This window comes from Crocodylus siamensis, chromosome 8 (genome assembly GCF_052110815.1).
Source record: "Crocodylus siamensis isolate JL-2025a chromosome 8, ASM5211081v1, whole genome shotgun sequence".
Classification (NCBI taxonomy): domain Eukaryota; kingdom Metazoa; phylum Chordata; order Crocodylia; family Crocodylidae; genus Crocodylus; species Crocodylus siamensis.
The window spans coordinates 51,915,300-51,933,484 of NC_143402.1; the positions used below are offsets into that span (position 1 = coordinate 51,915,300).

The window sequence follows — 18,185 nt, forward strand, 5'->3', positions numbered from 1 at the left end:
GGCCATGACCACCCCACCCCCATCCATGGATTTGAGCCTGCCCCTGGGGGTCCTAGCTACACAGGTGCCTGACCCCCCACAGGGGGGATGAGCCCCCCCCCCCACCTAACAGGCTCTGAGCAGGTGAGGGGCAATGGTGGGGGAAGGGGATGGATCTCAGGCTAACTCTCTCCACTGCCCATTTGATTGTAGACCCCAGGGGGCTACAGTTTGAGAGTGAGGGGTACTGCGAGGCTATGGGGGGCTGTGGGTTGGGAGTAAGGGGCAGCGCAAGGTGCAAACATAGAACCCAGGCATCCAGGCCCTCTCTGTCTCTGGCAGGCTCCCTGTCCACCTATCCCAGCATGGGCGAGGCAGTGGGCTGCCTCCAAAGCTTGGGGCTGCAAGAGCTGCGGGGGCTGATGGAGCAGTGAGGGGCTGAGGGCAGCGGCAGCTGGACTCTGCAGGCGCCTGGATACCCACCCTGAGCACGGTATGCCACAGCATGGTAGCTGCAGCTGGGGGAGCACAACCTAGTGGAACAGGAAATGGCTGGGGAAAGGCTGGGGGAAAGAATGGGCAGCTGAGTGGTATGTGACAGTCTGGGGGAGAACAGGGCAACTGGGTAGAACAAAGATGCAGCTGAGGCTGGGGGTAACAATGCAGCTGCAGCTGGGGTGGGCTGGGGATGAAGGATGGGTGGTTGGTAGAATGGGAAGCAGCCCGAGGCTGTGGGGGCACAGCTTGGTAGAACAAAGATGCAACTGAGGCTGGGGCAGAACAGGTGAGCTGGGTGAAATGGGATGTATCTTAGGCTGGTGGGGAATTTGGTTGAACCCAGGCATCTAGGCTAATCCCCCACACCTTAGGAGGGGACCCAGATATGTGGGCTGACCCCCCACCCCTTGCTGGGGAGGGGACCCAGGGGTCTAGGCCAGGACACAGATACTTGAGCTGCCCCACCATCCTCATTAGGAGGGAACCCAGGTGCTTGGGGCGGGACCTGGGTGTCCAGGCTGCTTTCCCCCACTTCCCAGAAGGGGACCTTGGTGTCCCGGTGGCATTGTGACCCCCCGGTTAACCCCAGGGCTGTCAGAGGGGCTGGTGGAGCTGCAGCAGTGCTGTGAGACCTTTGGGCAGAACCAGCTGCCACCACCACAGCCCAAGAGCTTTGCGCGCCTGGTGTGGGCGGCGCTGCAGAATGTGACACTGCTTGTGCTCCAGGGTGCTGCCCTTATCTCCCTCGGCCTCAGCTTCTATGCACCTCCCAGGCCTGACCTCGCAGGTACTGCTGAACCCCAGAGCCCCCCTGAGCCCTCCAAGACCCCCAAAAAACCTCTGAGCCCTACAGGAGCCACCAAAACCCACAGGAATTACAGGACCACCTAGCCCCCTCATGATACCCCAAGATCCTTCTGGACCTCCAAGGCCCCTGAGATCCCCTACAGACCCCAGAGCCTTTTGGACCCCCCAACCCCCAGGACCTCCAAAAGCCCTTCCAGAATCGCGCTGAGGCCCCCTGGGATCTCCAAGCCCCTGGACCCCCCTTGAATCCTCAAGAACCCCCTTATCCCCTGCCCCCCCCCCAAAAAACCCCTCAAAGCAGTTGACGGAGTCAGTGCAGAGCTCTGCATCCCCACATCTCTGTCCTGGGAGAGTCTCTTGTCCTCCCATCTCCGGGATCTCAGTCCCAGGGGTCTCTGGGCCCTGGATCTCAGCTCTGGGGGTGGTCTCTGGTCCTCCCACCTCCTGGATCTCAGCTGTCCGGGGCCCATTGGTCCCCCTTCTCCTGGATCTCAGTCCAGGGGGTTCTCTGGTCTCCACATCTCTTGGGTCTTGGCTCTGGGGGTGCCAGCCTCTCTCAGACCCGCCCACCCCCTACCCTTTGGCAGTCTGCAGACAGGGCTTGCCAGCAGGGCTGGAGGTAGACAAGGAGGCAGAGATGGGCTGGATCGAGGGGGCTGCCATCCTGCTCTCGGTGGCCTGCGTGGTGCTGATAACAGCCTCCAACGACTGGAGCAAGGAGCAGCAGTTCCGGGGGCTCCAGGGACAACTGGCTGGGCAGTACTGTGTGGCTGTGATTCGCCGTGGCTGCCAGGCCCAGCTCCCTGCCACCCAGTTCCTGGCCAGTGATGTCATGCACATCAAATACGGTAATGGGGAACCCAGGCATCCAGGCTGACCCCTGACCCCTAGGGCAGGGAGGGCTTGGGGCTAATGTAGTGTGTATGGGGGAGCTTGACTCCTGACCCCTGGGGCTGCAGGGGGTAGGGGACAAAGGAGGGCCTGAGGCCAAGGTGATGTGCCTGGATCAGCCTAACCCCTGACCCTTGATCCCCAAGGCTGGGGAATAAGGGGCAAAGGAGGGGCCTGAGACGAAGGTGATGGGCATGGCAGAGCCTGGCCCCTGATCCTTGACCCCTGGGATACTAATGGTTAGCGGGGCCTGAGGCCAAGGTGGTGGGCACAGGGGAGCCTGACACCAGAGTGATGGGCATGGCGGGAGGACTTTGAACTCTCCTGCCCTCCCCAGGTGACCTGCTGCTGGCTGATGGGATCCTGCTCCAGGGCAACGATGTAAAGGTGCATGAGAGCTCCGTGACAGGGGAGTCAGACCTCGTCCACAAGTTAGTTGACAAGGACCCCATGCTGCTTTCTGGTGAGGCTAGGACCCAGGCATCCAGGCCTGGGCTGACAGGGTGGAACTACACCATCTGACCCTGCCTCCTTGCCCCTCCCCCCTCACCAGGCACTCATGTCATGGAGGGCTCAGGATGGATGGTGGTGATGGCCGTGGGGGTCAACTCCCAGACTGGGATCATCTTTACGCTTTTGGGTGCTACTGGGGAAGAGGAGGAGAAGAAGGACAAGAAAGGTAAGGCTGGGGGGAGGGGTTGATTATGAGCTCTTTCCAAACCATGTCCCCCACGCCAATCCCTCCTGGCTCCCATGGTTATGATCAAGTTGAGTCAAGACACTGGTCTTGGGTTGAGTCAAGACTCCATTGGATGTTGACTGTAGACATGTCACCGTTGAGTTGGACACGGTTGGATGTTGACATTGGCTCAGGGCTTTGGGTGGGCAGGTGCACATTGTAAGTGGTGCTGTTGAGTTGGACTGGCCACTGTTGTCTTGTGGGGTCTGGAGTCAGCTCCACCAGTCGTTGGGTCTGCAATGTCTTGCTGCTGTTGTTGAGTTGAGTTAAGGTCTTGGCCTTGGACTGAGTTGGGACCATAGATGTGTCACCATTGAGTTGGACTCTTGACCACTGGCTTCTCATTAGGTCTGGTGCCTGCCCCACCAGGTGTTGGAACTGGACTGGACCCCTGAAGGGTCTGGATGTGCCACTGTTGATGTTGAGTCAAGACACCGTTGGGGGTTGACCGTAGGTATGTCACCATTGACTTGGACTTTTGGCTGTTGGTGTTCAGTTGGGTCTGGAGCCAGCCCCACAAGGCACTGGGTCTGGACTCTTCCGCTGGCGTGATATTGGATATTGTTGGGTCTAGACCTATGGTTCTCAACCTATTTGCCACTGTGAGCCACACTTGCAGCTCTCACTGTGTTATGTGGGCCGTACCCACACAACTTACTTCCTATGTAACCATTCAAAAAATGTTTTAACAGGATATCACAGGGGCTGCAGGAGTGTGCTGATTGGGCTGCATGTGGCCTGTGGGCTGCGAGTTCAGAACCACTGGTTAAGACTACTCCACTGGGCATTGGCACTAGACAGGACACTGTTGGGTCTGGATGTCTGCTATTGGTACTGAATTGAGTGAAGATCTTGACCTTATGTTTAGTCAAGGTGCAGTTGTGCACTGACTATAAACATGTTACTGTTGAGTTGGACTTTTGGCTGTTGGCATCTCATTGATTTTTTTTTTTTTTTTTTTTAATCCAACCCTACTGATCATTGGCTGTGGATGAGGCTCTGTTGGATCTGGACTCCCCCACTGGGTGATATTGCACATTGTTGGGTGTTGACTCCACCCCACGGGGCATTGGCTCTAGACAGGACTCCACTGGTCTGAATGACTAACTATTGGGCAAAGGAGGCAAATTGGCCTCTTTGGCAAATTGAATCAACATGCTATGGGGCATTGACTGTAGTCGTGTCACTGTTGAATTGGACACTTGGCCACTGGCATCTCGTTGGGTTAGAATCCAGCCCCAATGGGTGTTGGCTGTGGACAGGACTCTGTTTGTTCTGGACTCCCTTATTAGGGTCACGTTGGATGTTGCTGGGTCTAGATTCAACCCCACTGGGCATTGATTCTGGATTGGAGCCCATTGGATCTGGATGCCTGGGTGATGGACTTGGGTTGAGTCGAGATGCAGTTGCAAGTTGATCACAGATGTGTCACCCTTGAGTTGGACTTACGGCCACTGTTTGGGTTTGGCACCAGCTGCACTGGGTATCGGGTCTGGACTGGACTGTGGTGGATCTGGATGTCCCAGTGTTGATGTTAAGCTGAGGTGAACAGAGTAAGGACCTTGGCTTTGTGTTGAGTCAAGATGCCATTGGGTGTTACCGTAGATTTGACAGTGCTGAGTTGGAGTCTTGGTTGTTGGTGTGCAGTTGGGTCTAGATCCCACCCCACCAGGCATTGGGTCTGGACTGGACCCTGTTGGATCTAGATCAGTGGTTTCTAGCCTCCTATTGGAAGCTATCTAGACTAGGGGTCAACAATGTTTTTAGCCAGAGTGCCAAAAACACCCCAACCTCTACCCACACCTCAGCTTGGTGTGTCAGAGTTGGGGGAATTATGAGGGGCCCAGTCCTCATTGCTGGCACCACCTGCACCTCCAGGCAGACAGTGAGGGAGGGGCCAAGGTTGCACTGGCCCAGCCCTTTCCTTCCCTGCCATGCATGTCTATAGCTGCCATCAGCTGGGGCTGTGGAGCCCAGCACAGCTGTTTGCTGCCAACCTGCCACCTGTTGCAGCTGTCCAGAGCCCAGACTGGCTGTGGTGTGCCAAGGATTTTCATAGATTTCATAGACATTAGGGCTGGAAGGGACCTTGGAAGATCAAGTCCAGCCTCCCACCCGAAGGGCAGGAAGTCAGCTGGGGTCATAGGATCCCAGCAAGATAAGCATCCAATTTACTCTTGAAGGTGTTCAATGTAGTGCTTGAACCACCTCTGATGGCAAGCTGTTCCAGACCTTGGGGGCTTGGACAGTAAAGAAATTCTTCGTAATGTCCAGCCTGAAATGGTCTTGCAGTAGTTTATAACTGTTCGATGTTGTCATCCCTTGGGGCACTTTGGTGAACAAAACGTTCCCCCAGATACTGGCGGTCACCCCTGATAAATTTATAGGTGGCCGTCAGATCATCACTGAGCTTGCGTTTTTCCAGGCTAAACAGCCCCATGGGTCTCAGCCTGTTGTCGTAGAGTCTGTTTTCCTGACCTCTGGTCATGCGTGTGGCTCTTCTCTGGACTCTCTCAAGCTTCTCCACATCCTTTTTGAATTGTGGAGCCCAAAACTGGACACAGTACTCCAGCTGTGGCCTCACCAAGGCCAAGTACAATGGGAGAATAATGTCCCAGGATTTGCTTGAGAAGCATCTATGGATGCAAGCCAGCATTTTGGTCGCTTTACTAGCTGCAGCATCACATTGCAGGCTGACGTTCATCTTGTGGTCAATGATGACCCCCAAGTCTCTTTCTTTTGTAGTGCTAGCCAGGGTAGCACTGCCAAGCCTATAAGGATGCTGCAGGTTTTTCCTCCCAATGTGGAGAACCTTGCATTTTTCAGTGTTAAACACCATCAGGTTCTCATCCACCCATTTGCTGAGCCTGTCCAGGTCAGCCTGGATCACCCGCCTGTCTTCTGGTGTGGATGCTTTGCCCCAAAGTTTGGTGTCATCAGTGAACTTGGCCAGTCCACTTCTGATTCCAATGTCCACATCATTAATGAAGATGTTGCACAATATGGGTCCAAGGACAGAGCCTTGGGGGACCCCACTGGTCACAGGGCACCATGATGATTGACATCCATCAGTTTCCAACCCCTGGGTCCAACCACGGAACCAGTTCTCCAGCCAGTGGATCGTGGTGGACCCAAGGGCACAATTGGCCAGTATTGCCAAGAGGTGATCATGGGATACCAGATCAAATGCTTTTTTGAAGTCAAGATATATGACATCAATCTCTTCTCCCTCGTCCAGGTGATAGGTCACCTGGTCATAAAAGGAAATAAGATTGGTCAAGCAAAACCTACCTGCAACAAACCCGTGCTGGCTATCCCTCAGGATGTTGGTGTCGGCCAGTCCATTAAGAATGGCCTGTTTAATAAACTTTTCTAAGATCTTCCCTGGGAAAGAAGTCAGGCTGATGGGCCTATAGTTTGCCGGATCCACTTTCCTCCCTTTCTTGAAGATAGGCACCACATTGTCCTTCTTCCAGTCTTTGGGCATTTCACCAGAGCGCCAGGAGTTCTCAAAGATCCGTGCCAGAGGCTGGGCTATGATGCTCGCCAGCTCCTTGAATACCTTGGGGTGTAGATTTTCAGGGCCGGCTGACTTGAAAGTGTCCAGCCTCTCAAGGTGTTCCTTCATGAGGTCAGCATTGATGGAGGGCAGGGAATCTCTCTCACCCAGACCTGCCTGTCCCATAGCGGGACTGTCCCATGGGATTGATGAAAGACTGACGCGAAGTACCCATTTAATAGGTTGACTTTTTCCTGGGCGTCAGTTGTCAGTTGTCCCATCTGGTTCAGCAGGGGTTCAGTGTTGCCCTTGCTTTTCCTTCAGCTCCCCACATATCTGAAAAAGGACTTTTTACTGCCCTTGATGCCTGAAGCTAGTTGGAGTTCAGTTGCAGCCTTGGCTTTCCTGGTTTGCTCCCTGAAGGACCAGATCAGTGCAGAATATTCCTCCTTGGAGGTGAATCCCATCCTCCATCCTTTGTAGGCCTTTCTTTTTAGCCTCAGGAGGTCTGCTAGATCCCTGGAGAGCCAGGGGGGCTTCTGTGCCCTCTTGCTGACCAGCCTCCTGAGCTTGTCAAAGTCGGCTTTCCTCAAGTCAAGGACGTCAGTGTTGCTGACTGACTTGCCAGCTTTACAGCGGATGGTGAAGGTGATCAGCTTGTAGTCGCTGTACCTAGCTTCCCATTGATCACTAGGTCGCTGATTAGGTCATTCGCAGTAGCCAGTACCAGGTCGAGCAGCACTTTACCTCTTGTTGTCCCATAGGCTTCTTGAGTCAGGTAGAGGTTATCTACACACGATAGGAAGCTTTGCAACCGCTCGGATTTTGCTGAGTGATCCTCCCACGAGATGTCTGGCTAATTGAAGTCACCCATGACAGCCATGGTCCTGGAGCATGCAGCCTCAGCCAGTTCCCGGCGAACTCCTGGTCAAGCTCTTGACTGTGGGTGGGAGGTCTGTAGTAGACTCCCACTGTTGTGTCCCCTGTGCTGTGTTTCCCACGGATTTTAACCCAGAGGGTCTCCAGTTGTCCACCCTGGTCGCCAAAATCGGCTTGCAGGGATGTGTGGCCCTGCATGTCAAAATGGCCTTGCATGTCAAACTCTGGTACATTGGGATTTGGTGGGAGATGTGCTGGCATTGTGTTGCAACTCTTGGCTGTCAGCACTGTGGCAGGAGCCTGGATGCCTGGGTTCTCCCCTATTTCTGAGGGGGAACATAGAGACTGGTGGATTATAGCTGGGAGCCTGGATGTCTAGGTTCTCTCCTTGTTGTGAGAGTGTTCTCCACTCAGCCAAGCCATGGGTAGGGAAGGGGGTGGGGTTCCCTGTGTCTGTCCATCTGGCCTTGAGGGTCTCACTTGTCTGTCCTGCTACAGGGAAGCTGCCAGACGGGGCTATTGAAAATGCAGAGAACAAAGGTAACATGTTGCCCCCCAGAGCCAAATCCCTGGGGCCAGTGGGGCCTGGACACCTGGGTTCTCTCCCCCAGCTGGGTCTGACAGTTGGGATCTAGGCACCCGGATTCTTTTCTTTCCCTGGTGGGATCTGACAGGTGGGATCTGGGTGCCCGGATGCCTGGATTCTCTCCCCAACCCTGGGAGGGCAGTGCGGGGGCAGGATGAATCTGGGTGCCCAAATGCCTGGGTTCACTCTCCTGTTCACTCTTCCCATTGGGGTCTCCTGGGTTGGATCTGGAAACCCAGATGCCTGGGTTTTCTCCCTAGCTTTGAGTCAGAGTTGGGGGTCACCTGTGTGGGATATGGATGCCTGGAGGCCTGGGTTCTCTCCCCAGTGGGGGGGTCCTGGGTCAAAGCAGGGTGCCTAGATGTCTGGATTCTCTCCCAGCTCTGAAATAGGGATGAAGTTTTCTGGGTCCGATCTGGGCACCAGACACCTGGGTTCCCTCCCCATTGGGGTCTGGCAGATGGGATCTGGGTGCCTGGATTCTCCTGTTCTAGGAAGACATTCAGATCTTCAAGCTCAAAAACGGGGTTGGGTCTCCTGGGTGGAATCTGGGAGCCCAGATGCTGGGATTCTCTCCCAGCTCTGGGACATAAGTGGGGTCCAGCAGATAATATCTGTGCCAGGACACCTGAGTTCTCTCCCCAGTGGAGTCCAGTGGGTGGCATCTCAGTGCCTGGACACCTGTGTTCTTTCTCAGCCCTGGGACACAGATGGGGTTCCCTGGGGATATCTGGGCACCTGGGTCCCACCTCCTGTCCCCTGCAGGCAAGAAGCAGGCCGGAGTGGCAGTGGAGATGCAGCCGCTGCAGAGTGCAGAGGGTGGCACCGAGGCTGAGGATCGGGACCAGGCCTGGGAGCTGATGCGGAGGCACCTGCCCACCCCCCACAAGAAGTCAGTGCTGCAGGGGAAGCTCAGCAAGCTGGCCATGCAGATTGGCAAGGCTGGTACGGGCCTGATCCTGGGCCCAGTCCTGGGAGGTTGGGAGCAGACTAGGGGCCTGATCCTGGGCTTGATGCTGGGGTTGGCCATGCAAGTTATCAAGGCTGGTACCAGGTGTGATCTTGGGCCCCATTCTGGGGCAGGGGCCAGATCCCAGGAGGGTGGTGGGAGCAGGGTCTGGCCATGCAGATCAGCAAGGCCAGTACAGGGTTGATCCTCAGGGTTGGGGCCTGGTCATGCAAGTTTGCAAGGCCAGTATGGGCCCAATCCTGGGTGCAGGGCCTGGGGAAGGGATTGGGAGCAGGATCATGGGGCAGTGAAAACATGGGGCTGGCAAGGGCGTGCAGGGAGCAGATCACAGCTGTACCCTGGGTCTTCACCCCACACTGAAATCACCCTGCAATCCCAGCCCCACACACCCGTCTCACTCCCAGACACTGCTTCTCACCCACCCACAGCCCTATTCCATCCACTCAGGCCTGTGCCCTGCCCACAGGGTTCCTAGCCAGTCTCCATGGAGGCCCCAGGATCACTGGGCAGTGACAATGGTGCCAGACCCTGGGGGAGAGTCATTTAGGGAGTTTTGGTGAGCTGTTAAAGGCCACGCGCTGACCCAACGCATGACAGCTCACTGAAGTTCCCTAAGTTGCCCTCCAGCCCCAGTACTTGCCCACCCCTGTCTTAGGGGGCTCCAGTTCTGGGTCTAGGGGTAACAGGGCAGCAGGGAGGTCTTTCTTCTCCTTGGGAGCCCTTAATTCTGGGCTCAGTCCTGGGTACATCTGGCTGGCTGTGGGGTCAGTGTACATGGCTGCCCCCCCCCGCCCCTGCCCTCCCCAGGCCTGGCGATGTTGGCGCTGACGATGGCAGTGCTGGTGCTGTCATTTGCAGTGGTTACCTGCAGTGGTTACCTTCACAGGGGGTGGCAGGCACTGGCGGCCAGAGCACAGCCCTGTCTACACCCAGCAGCTTGTCAGGTTCTTCATCATCAGTGTCGACGTCTTGGTGGTGGCTGTGCCTGAGGGGCTGCCCCTTGCCATTACCATTGCCCTCGCCTACTCTGTAAAGGTCAGGCCTTGCCCCTGCTTCTGCCCCCTGGCCTGCTGTCCAGCCACTGGCCCTCCAGTGAACTATGGTCCATCTGTTCAATGAATGACCTGTTTGTCCATCTAATGACCCAGCCATTGAGTTGTCTGCCTCTCCATCCAGTTGATGACCTATCTATCTGTCCATCCATCTCTCCAGTGAACCTTCCGTTGAATCATGTCTGTCCGTCCAATGAACGTTCCATCTAGAGAATCAGCTGCCTGCTCCTCCATCTAGCCAGAGTTGTCCCCTCATTGGTTCATCCCATGATATCTGTTTGTCTGTCCTGTGGCTGGAGGGGTGGGTCCTTGTGTACTCAAGCAGGGGCCTTGCACACTTGTGTGGCTCTCCTGCATGCCTGGATAGGCCTTTCATGCCTTGCAGGGGGTGGGGGGTGTCTCACATGCTTCACAGGGACCTTGCATGACTAGTGGGGATCCTCACATTCGTGTGTGGGCCTTGAACATGTGGGATTCTTGCACACTTTACAGGGTGGGGTTTATACACTTGATAAAAACCTTGAATACTTATGGGGGGGAGTTCCTTGTGTTTCACAATGACCTTGCATGGGGGGAGGGGCAGGTGGTCCATGCGCACTTGTGCATAGGGCCTCACATGTTTGTGTAGATATCTTGCTTGCTTTGGGGGCATCTCAAGCTTCACTCTGACCTTGCACAGCTGGGGGGAGGGAATTTTGCATGCACTGTTGAGAAGGGCTTTTCACACTCCATGTTCATCCCTCCCTCCTCCAAAGAAAATGATGAAGGACAACAATCCGGTGTGGCACCTGGATGCATGCAAGACAATGGGCAATGCCACGGCCATCTGCTCAGACAACAGGGGCACGCTCACCACCAACCGCATGACGGTTGTGAAAGCCTATGTGTGCGACACACACCACTGCTGCCTACCTTCGCCGGGCACCCTTCTGCCCACTGTCCTGGACCTCCTTGTCCAGGCTGTGGCTATCAACAGTGCCTACATCTCCAAGGCTCTGGTGGGTGCATGAGTAGGGGCAAAAAGACTTGCACAGCGAGAGTCCTCATGAGTGTACAAGGGCTTGGGGGAGGTGGGGGTTGTCTCCAGACACAAGCATCACAAAGGTCCTGGTCAGTGCATAACAGGGATTGTGAGGAATCACATGGGTGGGGTCCTTGTGTGTGCAAGGGCTTAGGGGAATGGGGCCATCTTCAGCCATAGCACTCATATGGTTAGGATCCTTGTGAGTGTGTGGGGGCTGGGGTGATGGGACCACATCAGCAGCAGTGTCAAGATCTTCATGAGTGGGATACAAGGCTATCTCTAGCAATGGCATTCGCACAGCTGGGATCCTCATGACTGCACTAGCGCTGGGGGCAGGGCCATCTCTCTCCCCATTAACAGCATCACCAAGATCCTGGTGGGAGTACACGGACTTGGGGGCATGAGGGCTTGCTGGCAGGGGTCCTCATGAGTTCACAAGGGGAGAGGAGCAGTGGGGGGAGGGGTTATGGGTGAGCTCTGGAGGGGCTAGGCAAGGCTAGTGGGGAGGTTATGAGGGGTACAGTTGGGGCTGGTGGGGGTGTATATGAGGGTCCTCTAGTGGAGCCTAGGCAGAGCTGGAAGGGTATATGGAGGGTCTAGACACAGTTGGAGCAATATGGGCGGCTACTGGGAGGTGGTCCCAGCATGGATGAGGGGCAAATGGGGGGGTGTCTGTAGGTGGCTCCGAGGAGGGCTCTAGGGGTGCCCCAGACAGGGGTGGGTGAGGGTAATATGGGGGGTCCTGGCTGGGCTGGAAAGTAATATATGGGGGCTCCAGACAAGGCTAGGATGTAGGGGCTCTAGGGCTGGTGGGTGGGATATAGGGACATCTCTAGGTGATCTTGGCTGGGCTGGAGGGGATATGGGGGTCTAGACAGGCCTAGAAGGGGGTATGGGGTCTCTGGGGAGTCCAGGTATGCCAGGGGAGGGGATATGGGAGGCCCAAATGTACATGGGGGTTGGGATGGGGGGGGGCTCTAGGAGGATTTCAGCAAGGTTGATGGGGGAGATGGGGGAGCTCTAGGGGACCTAGACAGCGCTGGGGGGGGGTCCCAGACAGGGATAATGGAGGGTGTATATGTGTGTGTGGGGGGGTCTGTGGAGGCACTCAGGGCTAGTGGGGGGGGGTGGTATTTGAAGGATCCAGATGGCTAGGATATGGGGGGGGCCCCTTGGAGGGCCCCACCAGGATTAGTAAAATATGAAGGGCCTGGTAGGTCTGGGGGCTCTGGAAAGGCCAGAGAAGGCAAGTGGATGGTATATAGATGGGTCCACACAGGACAGCTGAAGGATTATAGAGGCTTCCAGGGTGGAGGTGGTGGCTGGCTCTGGGCTGGAATGGGCCCCTGCTTCATGGCCTAGGGCACTGCAGGCACGGACGTGGCAAAGGAGGCATCTGACATCATCCTGACAGACGAGAACTTCTTGAGCATTGTGCGTGCTGTGATGTGGGGCCGGAACGTCTACGGCAGCATTGCCAGGTTCCTGCAGTTCCAGCTCACTGTCAGCGTGGTAGCCGTCGTCGCTTTCACTGGTGCCTGCATCATCCAGGCATGGCTTGGCAGTCCAAGGGTGTAGAAGATGCAGGGATGGGATGTAGAGACAGGTGGGATTAACATGGGGTGGATGGAGGTGTAGCAGAACTGACAGTCACCAGTGAGCTGCAGGGACTGGGTGCATGGCTGGGGGTGGCAAATGCAGGCACTGGGGTGCCCCTCTCCAGCCCTACCCTGACATCTCCCTGCCCTGTCCTTCAGCCTTGGACTCAACCTGACCATGCCCCCAGCCTCAGTCCCACCCTGGCCCCACCTCCAGCCCCCCCCCGAGCCCCCCCCCATCTTGGCCCCACCCCTGCCCCTCAGCCCCAGCCTGACTCATCTGCAGGCTTTACCCAACTCCCCTTGTGCCCTGATTCCATTCCCAGCCTCACCCTGACTCCACCCTTGACCCCAACCCCCATCAGTCCTGGCTCAGTCCTGACCACCTTCCCCAGCCTTGGCCCCACCCCATAGTCCAGCCCCATCCCCTGACTCCACCTCCGCCCCCAGGACTCCCTGCTGAAAGCCATGCAGATGCTGTGGGTGAATTTGATCATGGACACACTGGCCTTGCTGGCACTGGCTATAGAGCGACCCACAGAGGCATCGCTGCTGCGCCAGCCTCAAGGCCGCGACCAACCCCTGGTGTCCCGCATCATGATGAAGAATGTACTGGGCCACGCTGCATACCAGCTGGCTGCTGTCTTCACTCTGCTCTTCGCTGGTGAATGCTGGGGTGGGGGGGCTAGGCATGAGGGTGGGCCTGGGAGTGGGGTGTGGCCTGTAAGTTAGGAGGTGGGACCTGGGAGTCAAAAGTGTGGGGGATCTAAAAATGAGCAGGGGCCTGAGAGTGTGGGAGGCACCTGGGACAGGTCTAGGCATGGGGCTGGAGCCTGCAACATTGGAGGCAGGGCCAGTGGTGGAGTCTGGGACAGTGGGAGGAGCCTGGTCAGCTTTCAGGGTAGGGCCAGGCAAGGGGCAGGGCCTGGGAGCCAGGGGGAGGGGCCTAGGAAATGGGGCAGGAACAGGCCTTGGACAGTGGCAGCAGGGTCTGCTGGGATTGGAGGGGCCTGGGAGTCAAAGGAAGGGGCTTGGAAGCCAGTGGGGAGGGTTCTAGGACTGTAGGGGGCAAAGCCTAGAAGCAGTGGGGGAGAACAGGGGGGGCAGTGCCTGGGAACCAAGGTGTGGCACCTTGACATGGGGCCCTGTCCTTGGAGCCATAGGGTAGGGCCTGGGAGTAGGGGGTTTCTCTGACCCCACAAAACTGGGTCAGTGGGTGCATGAGGCCACAGGGGCAGAGCCTGATGCCCTACCTCCTCCTCTTTGACCCTGCTCCAGGTGAGGTGGTATTTGACATTGACAGTGGGAGGGCAGCGCCACCCCATGCACCACCCTCCAAGGACTTCACCATTGTCTTCAATGCCTTTGTGCTCACACAGCTCGGCAATGAGCTCAACGCCCACAAGGTACACAGTGAGCGCAACATCTGTGGCCTCACTGCCAACCCCATCTTCTGCACCATTGTCCTCGACAGATTCATTCTGCAGGTGGGCCATGTCAGGCCCCCTTTATGGGCAGGATCAAGCTGTTACAGCCAGGATAGAGGCCACTCAAGTGCAGGACTGGGCCCTTAGAGCCCGAATCAGCCTCCTCTGTGGGCAGGACTGGGCCTCTTGTGTCAAGAGCAAGGTGTTCTATGGTCAAGACTGAGCCCTTAAAAGAAGGGTTGGGACTCCCAGCGCAGATCTGGGGCCCTGCTGAGGGACCGCAAGTCTCACCTTCCCCTCCCCCCATCCTCCCAGGTCCTGATCGTGCAGTTCGGGGGAAAGCCATTCATCTGCACTCCCCTCTCTGCCCAGCAGTGGCTCTGGTGCCTCTTCCTTGGCATTGGCGAGCTCCTCTGGGGACAGGTGAGGCTCCCCCCCAGACTCTCCTAACCATCCCCCAAGAGGCCTGCATCTCCCAAGTCCCCTAGACCCCTCATGAGCCCATAAAAGCTGCCCAAACAGGCCTGAATTCTTCAACCCCCCCAGACCCCTTCTAACCCCTAAACCCCTCAGCTGGCCTGAACCCGCCCAAGCCTTCTCCCAGACTTCTTGGGAACCCCAAAATCCCCACCCCCCCAAAGTGGCCCCAGACCCTGGTCTGCCCCCCAACCCTTCCAGACCCCTCTTGACCAGGGGTCTGGTGGTGGGGCCTGGGGGTCAAAGAAAGGGGCCTGGAACCCAGGGGGAAAACTCTAGGAATGGGGGTGGGACCTGGGATCCACCCTAGACCTACAACCCCTGAAAACTCCCAAGCCCCCCCCAGTGTTCAACCCATCCCCCTCTGCTCTTACAACACCCTAACATACTCCCCAGACCACTCCTCCTAAACTATCTTAGCCCCCCCAAGTTCCTCCTAGTCCCCAAATCTTCTAGCTCCCCAAAAACCTACCCAGCCCCCAAATACAGCTCTACTAAGTCCAAGCCTCCCAGCCCCCCCAAATCTAGTCCTCCCCATTAAATGGCACCCCCAAATCCTACTGAACCTCCAAATACAACCCTACTGGATTCACTTCCTCTATTTCATAAGGGTGGGATCCCACTCTCCCACCATCCACCCATCAGCAGCCTTCCCCCATTCACTAAGGCTGGGGCTAGTGTCCCTAATCTTTCCCAGCTCCCAACATCCACCCCACCTACTAGTACCACTAGATCCAACCCTCCTGGCAGTCCTCTCTAACCTCTGCCCCCCTCACTACCACTACCACACTTGGCAGGTGCTGGCAGGGGTCCCTGTGCTGCAGCTGCAGTGCCTGGGCAAAGCTGAGCAGAGACGGGGGCTGGGCAAGGAGGCAGCCGAGGACAAGGACAACATGGACCCTGTGGAGCGGGAGTTGCAGTGTGGGCAGGTGCTGTGGTTATGTGGCCTTCACCGAATCCAGACCCAGGTGAGATCAGTGGGGCTGGGGAAGGGCCTTCCTGCAGCTGGGGCGAGGAGGGTGTTGTGGCTGGGATCCCCCCAGTACCACCACACAGTCACTTGCCACCATTTAGAAGCCCAGGATCCCACTGCAACCACAATCAGCAACCTCTCCTGTCCATCTATCAGCAGCCTTCCCCTGTTCAGTAAGACTGAGCTCCTGCCCCATCATCAATCAGCAACCATCTGCTCCTCCCCACTCTTCAGTAAGGCTGGATCCCACTACTGCCATCAGCCAGCAACCTGCACCCCCATTCAACAAAGCTGGGGTCCCAAAGTTCCACCAATCTGCCTCTCCCATGCACCAATAAGCAACCTCCCCCACCTCCGGTTGTATCCCACAGGTGCCATCAGGCCTCCCTGGGTTCCCACTGCTATCCACGCACCCCAGCCCACCCACCCGTTATGGGAGAGAGAGGAGGGGGCATAGGAGCCTGAACTCCTGGGTTCTCTTCTCCTGAGGTGGGTAGAACAGTGTGCCTGGGCACCTAGGTTCTGTGCAGGGTGGGAGCAGGGTGGGGTGAGGAGCCTGGACACCTGGGCTTGCAGGGGGCAAGGGGCAGAAGTTGAGAGTAGAGGGAGTAGCGGTCTGGACACCTGGGTCCTTGTCCCTCCCTAACTCCCCTCTTTTCCCTTGCTTCCCTATCGCCTGGGTCCTGCAGATGCGTGTGGTGCGGGCCTTCCGCAGCTCCCTCTATGCTGGACTTGAGCCATCAGACACCCGTGGCTGCCTCCACCTCCCCTGGCCACTCCCAGATCCGTCGCTGTCGTATGTGGACCTGACCAGGATCCCCCTCATTGATGACACCGATGCTGAGGATGGCACGGTGCTTCGGCCCAGCCAGGGCCCCTTCCACAACACCAATAACAATGCCTGCCCCCCCACAGCCTGGAGACTGCACTCTGACCCCTCCACAAACACATGTGGATCCATTTGAGGGTCTATTTGGAGGTGCCAGCAGAGGGGGAGGGGTAAAGCCCCACAGGACACACCAGGATTGGGGGGGGCAACAGCCCCTCGGACATAGGTGGATTCCTTGGAGGATATTTCCTCCCCCATGGGCATGCCTACACCCTCAGGGACCACCCCCTAAGATGGGGAAAGGATGACCCGCCGGGACACACCAAGTGGGGAGAGAGGCGGCTCCCCAATCCTCCCCATGGACACAAATGCACTCCAGGATCTCCCAGGGGGCAGAAATAAGCATGGACAGGAGTAGATGTCAGGGCGCCCCTTAGGATGGTGGGAGGAGTGGGCCCTCTTCATACACCAGGATAGGGGAGAAAGACGCACCGCACTGACATGGACACAGACACCCATGGATTCCTCTGGGGATGTCCCTGCCCCCCTTTCCATCACTTGTGCATCCCTGGAAGAACTCCCCCTAGGATTGGAGGAGGGGCGACCCCCAACCCAAATGTACAGAAATGCAGGGGGAGGCTGGACCCCTGCAGCACTGGTCCCTAGGGCCATTGTCCCTCCCTTACGGATGGGGGAGTGGAGATTTCCCCCATACAGGAGATGGAGGAAGAGGTTCCTCCCACTCCCCCTGGAGAACACCCCCTGCCAAGAAACTCCAGGATGTGCTAGGAGGAGCCCAAAATTGGCCAGGATCTTGCCAGCCCCTCTCCCCCTTGTCCCTCCTTGCACCAGACCCAGCTGTTTGGGTTTCCTCCGCTCTCTGGCAAGGGGTAGGCTGAGGACCTGGGTTCTCTGTATCTGCTGGCAAATGTGTGGGGGTTGGGGAGGTGCCAGGAACCTGGAGTATTGGGCTCTTTCTCTCTTTGTTGGGAGATTCACATCCTCCAGGACCCGCACAGCCCACCCCATTGTCCCTGTTTCACTTTTATCTATTACCTAAACACGGCCCCGCCACAGTTGCTAGCAAGTTATTGCTTCTCAGAGAAACACCTCCCTCACCCAGCAGACCCGCTGGGCTGATATGGCTCCCCCTCCCGCCGGATCCCAGGATAGCGTAGCAATCGCGCTAGAAAGGGGCGGGGCCTAGAAGGGAGGCGGGGCTGGGCGCGCGACAGCACATTTACGCCTTGCACCCCCTCCACAAAATAAAAGGATCTTTAAGCGCCAAGTCCAAAGACTCCGTGAAGGTAAGAAGGGGGATGATGGAAGGTTGGAGGCTGCAGTTAGACAGTTAGGGGGTGGGGTAAATTCCCACCAGGTCCCCCTACACTCCCTTCCCGCAGTTCCTGCGATAGTACAGCTCAGTTTCCCCCCAACCCGTTCCGTAGCCCTGCCTGTGCGCAGCCAATATGATAGTATAGCCCAGTTCTCCCTATACGCCCCGCAGCAGCCCTCACGATGATACAGCCCAATTCACCCCCTCACTGTATGATGGTACAGCCCAATTCTACCTATAGCCGTTCCCCACCACCATTACAGTGCTACAGTCCAATTCCTCCCGTACACCTTCCCCCCTCAGACTTTACGATGGTAGAGCCCAAACTACCCGCCCAACACCCACACAGCCCTCCCCTCAGTCCTCACTGTGGTGCAGCCCAGTTTCCCTCCGCAGCCTTTACAGTGGTTAGCTCAGTCCTATAGCGGCCCCCCCCCCCCCCGAGCCTTTACAGTGGTAGAACTTTGCCCGTTCACACTACTCCCCCCCCTCCGGGCCTGCTACATGGTACATTCCTATGCTGGAGGGTGGGCGGGGCTTGGAAGGAGAACTGTTACTAGGCAACTGGTCCGCAAAGCCTCTGTTGCCATGGAAACGGAAGAGCATCCTTTAGGATGGAAA

The 18,185-nt window shown here is 57.1% G+C and overlaps 1 protein-coding gene across 1 annotated transcript; it reads left to right on the forward strand.

Annotated features, from left to right (window-relative positions):
• Positions 1-87: 87 nt before the first annotated feature.
• On the forward strand, positions 88-17,517 carry ATP2B3 (ATPase plasma membrane Ca2+ transporting 3). The gene is made up of 14 exons (XM_090061547.1): positions 88-123; positions 955-1,264; positions 1,872-2,132; positions 2,513-2,638; positions 2,729-2,854; positions 7,791-7,832; positions 8,644-8,823; positions 10,656-10,898; positions 12,297-12,475; positions 12,973-13,186; positions 13,801-13,928; positions 14,265-14,372; positions 15,224-15,394; positions 16,089-17,517. The coding sequence occupies exons 1-14, from the start codon at positions 88-90 to the stop codon at positions 16,362-16,364; spliced, it is 2,400 nt and encodes a 799-aa protein (XP_089917673.1). The 3' UTR covers positions 16,365-17,517.
• The last annotated feature ends 668 nt before the right edge of the window (positions 17,518-18,185 follow it).

Bases quoted from the DNA above. Each gene is read 5' to 3' on its own strand.
- ATP2B3 (XM_090061547.1), top strand. From the start codon at position 88: ATGAGCCCCCCCCCCCACCTAACAGGCTCTGAGCAG. The intron at 124-954 runs GTGAGGGGCAAT...CATCCTCATTAG, and splicing joins ACCTAACAGGCTCTGAGCAG to GAGGGAACCCAGGTGCTTGG. The intron at 12,476-12,972 runs GCATGGCTTGGC...CTCCGCCCCCAG, and splicing joins CTGGTGCCTGCATCATCCAG to GACTCCCTGCTGAAAGCCAT.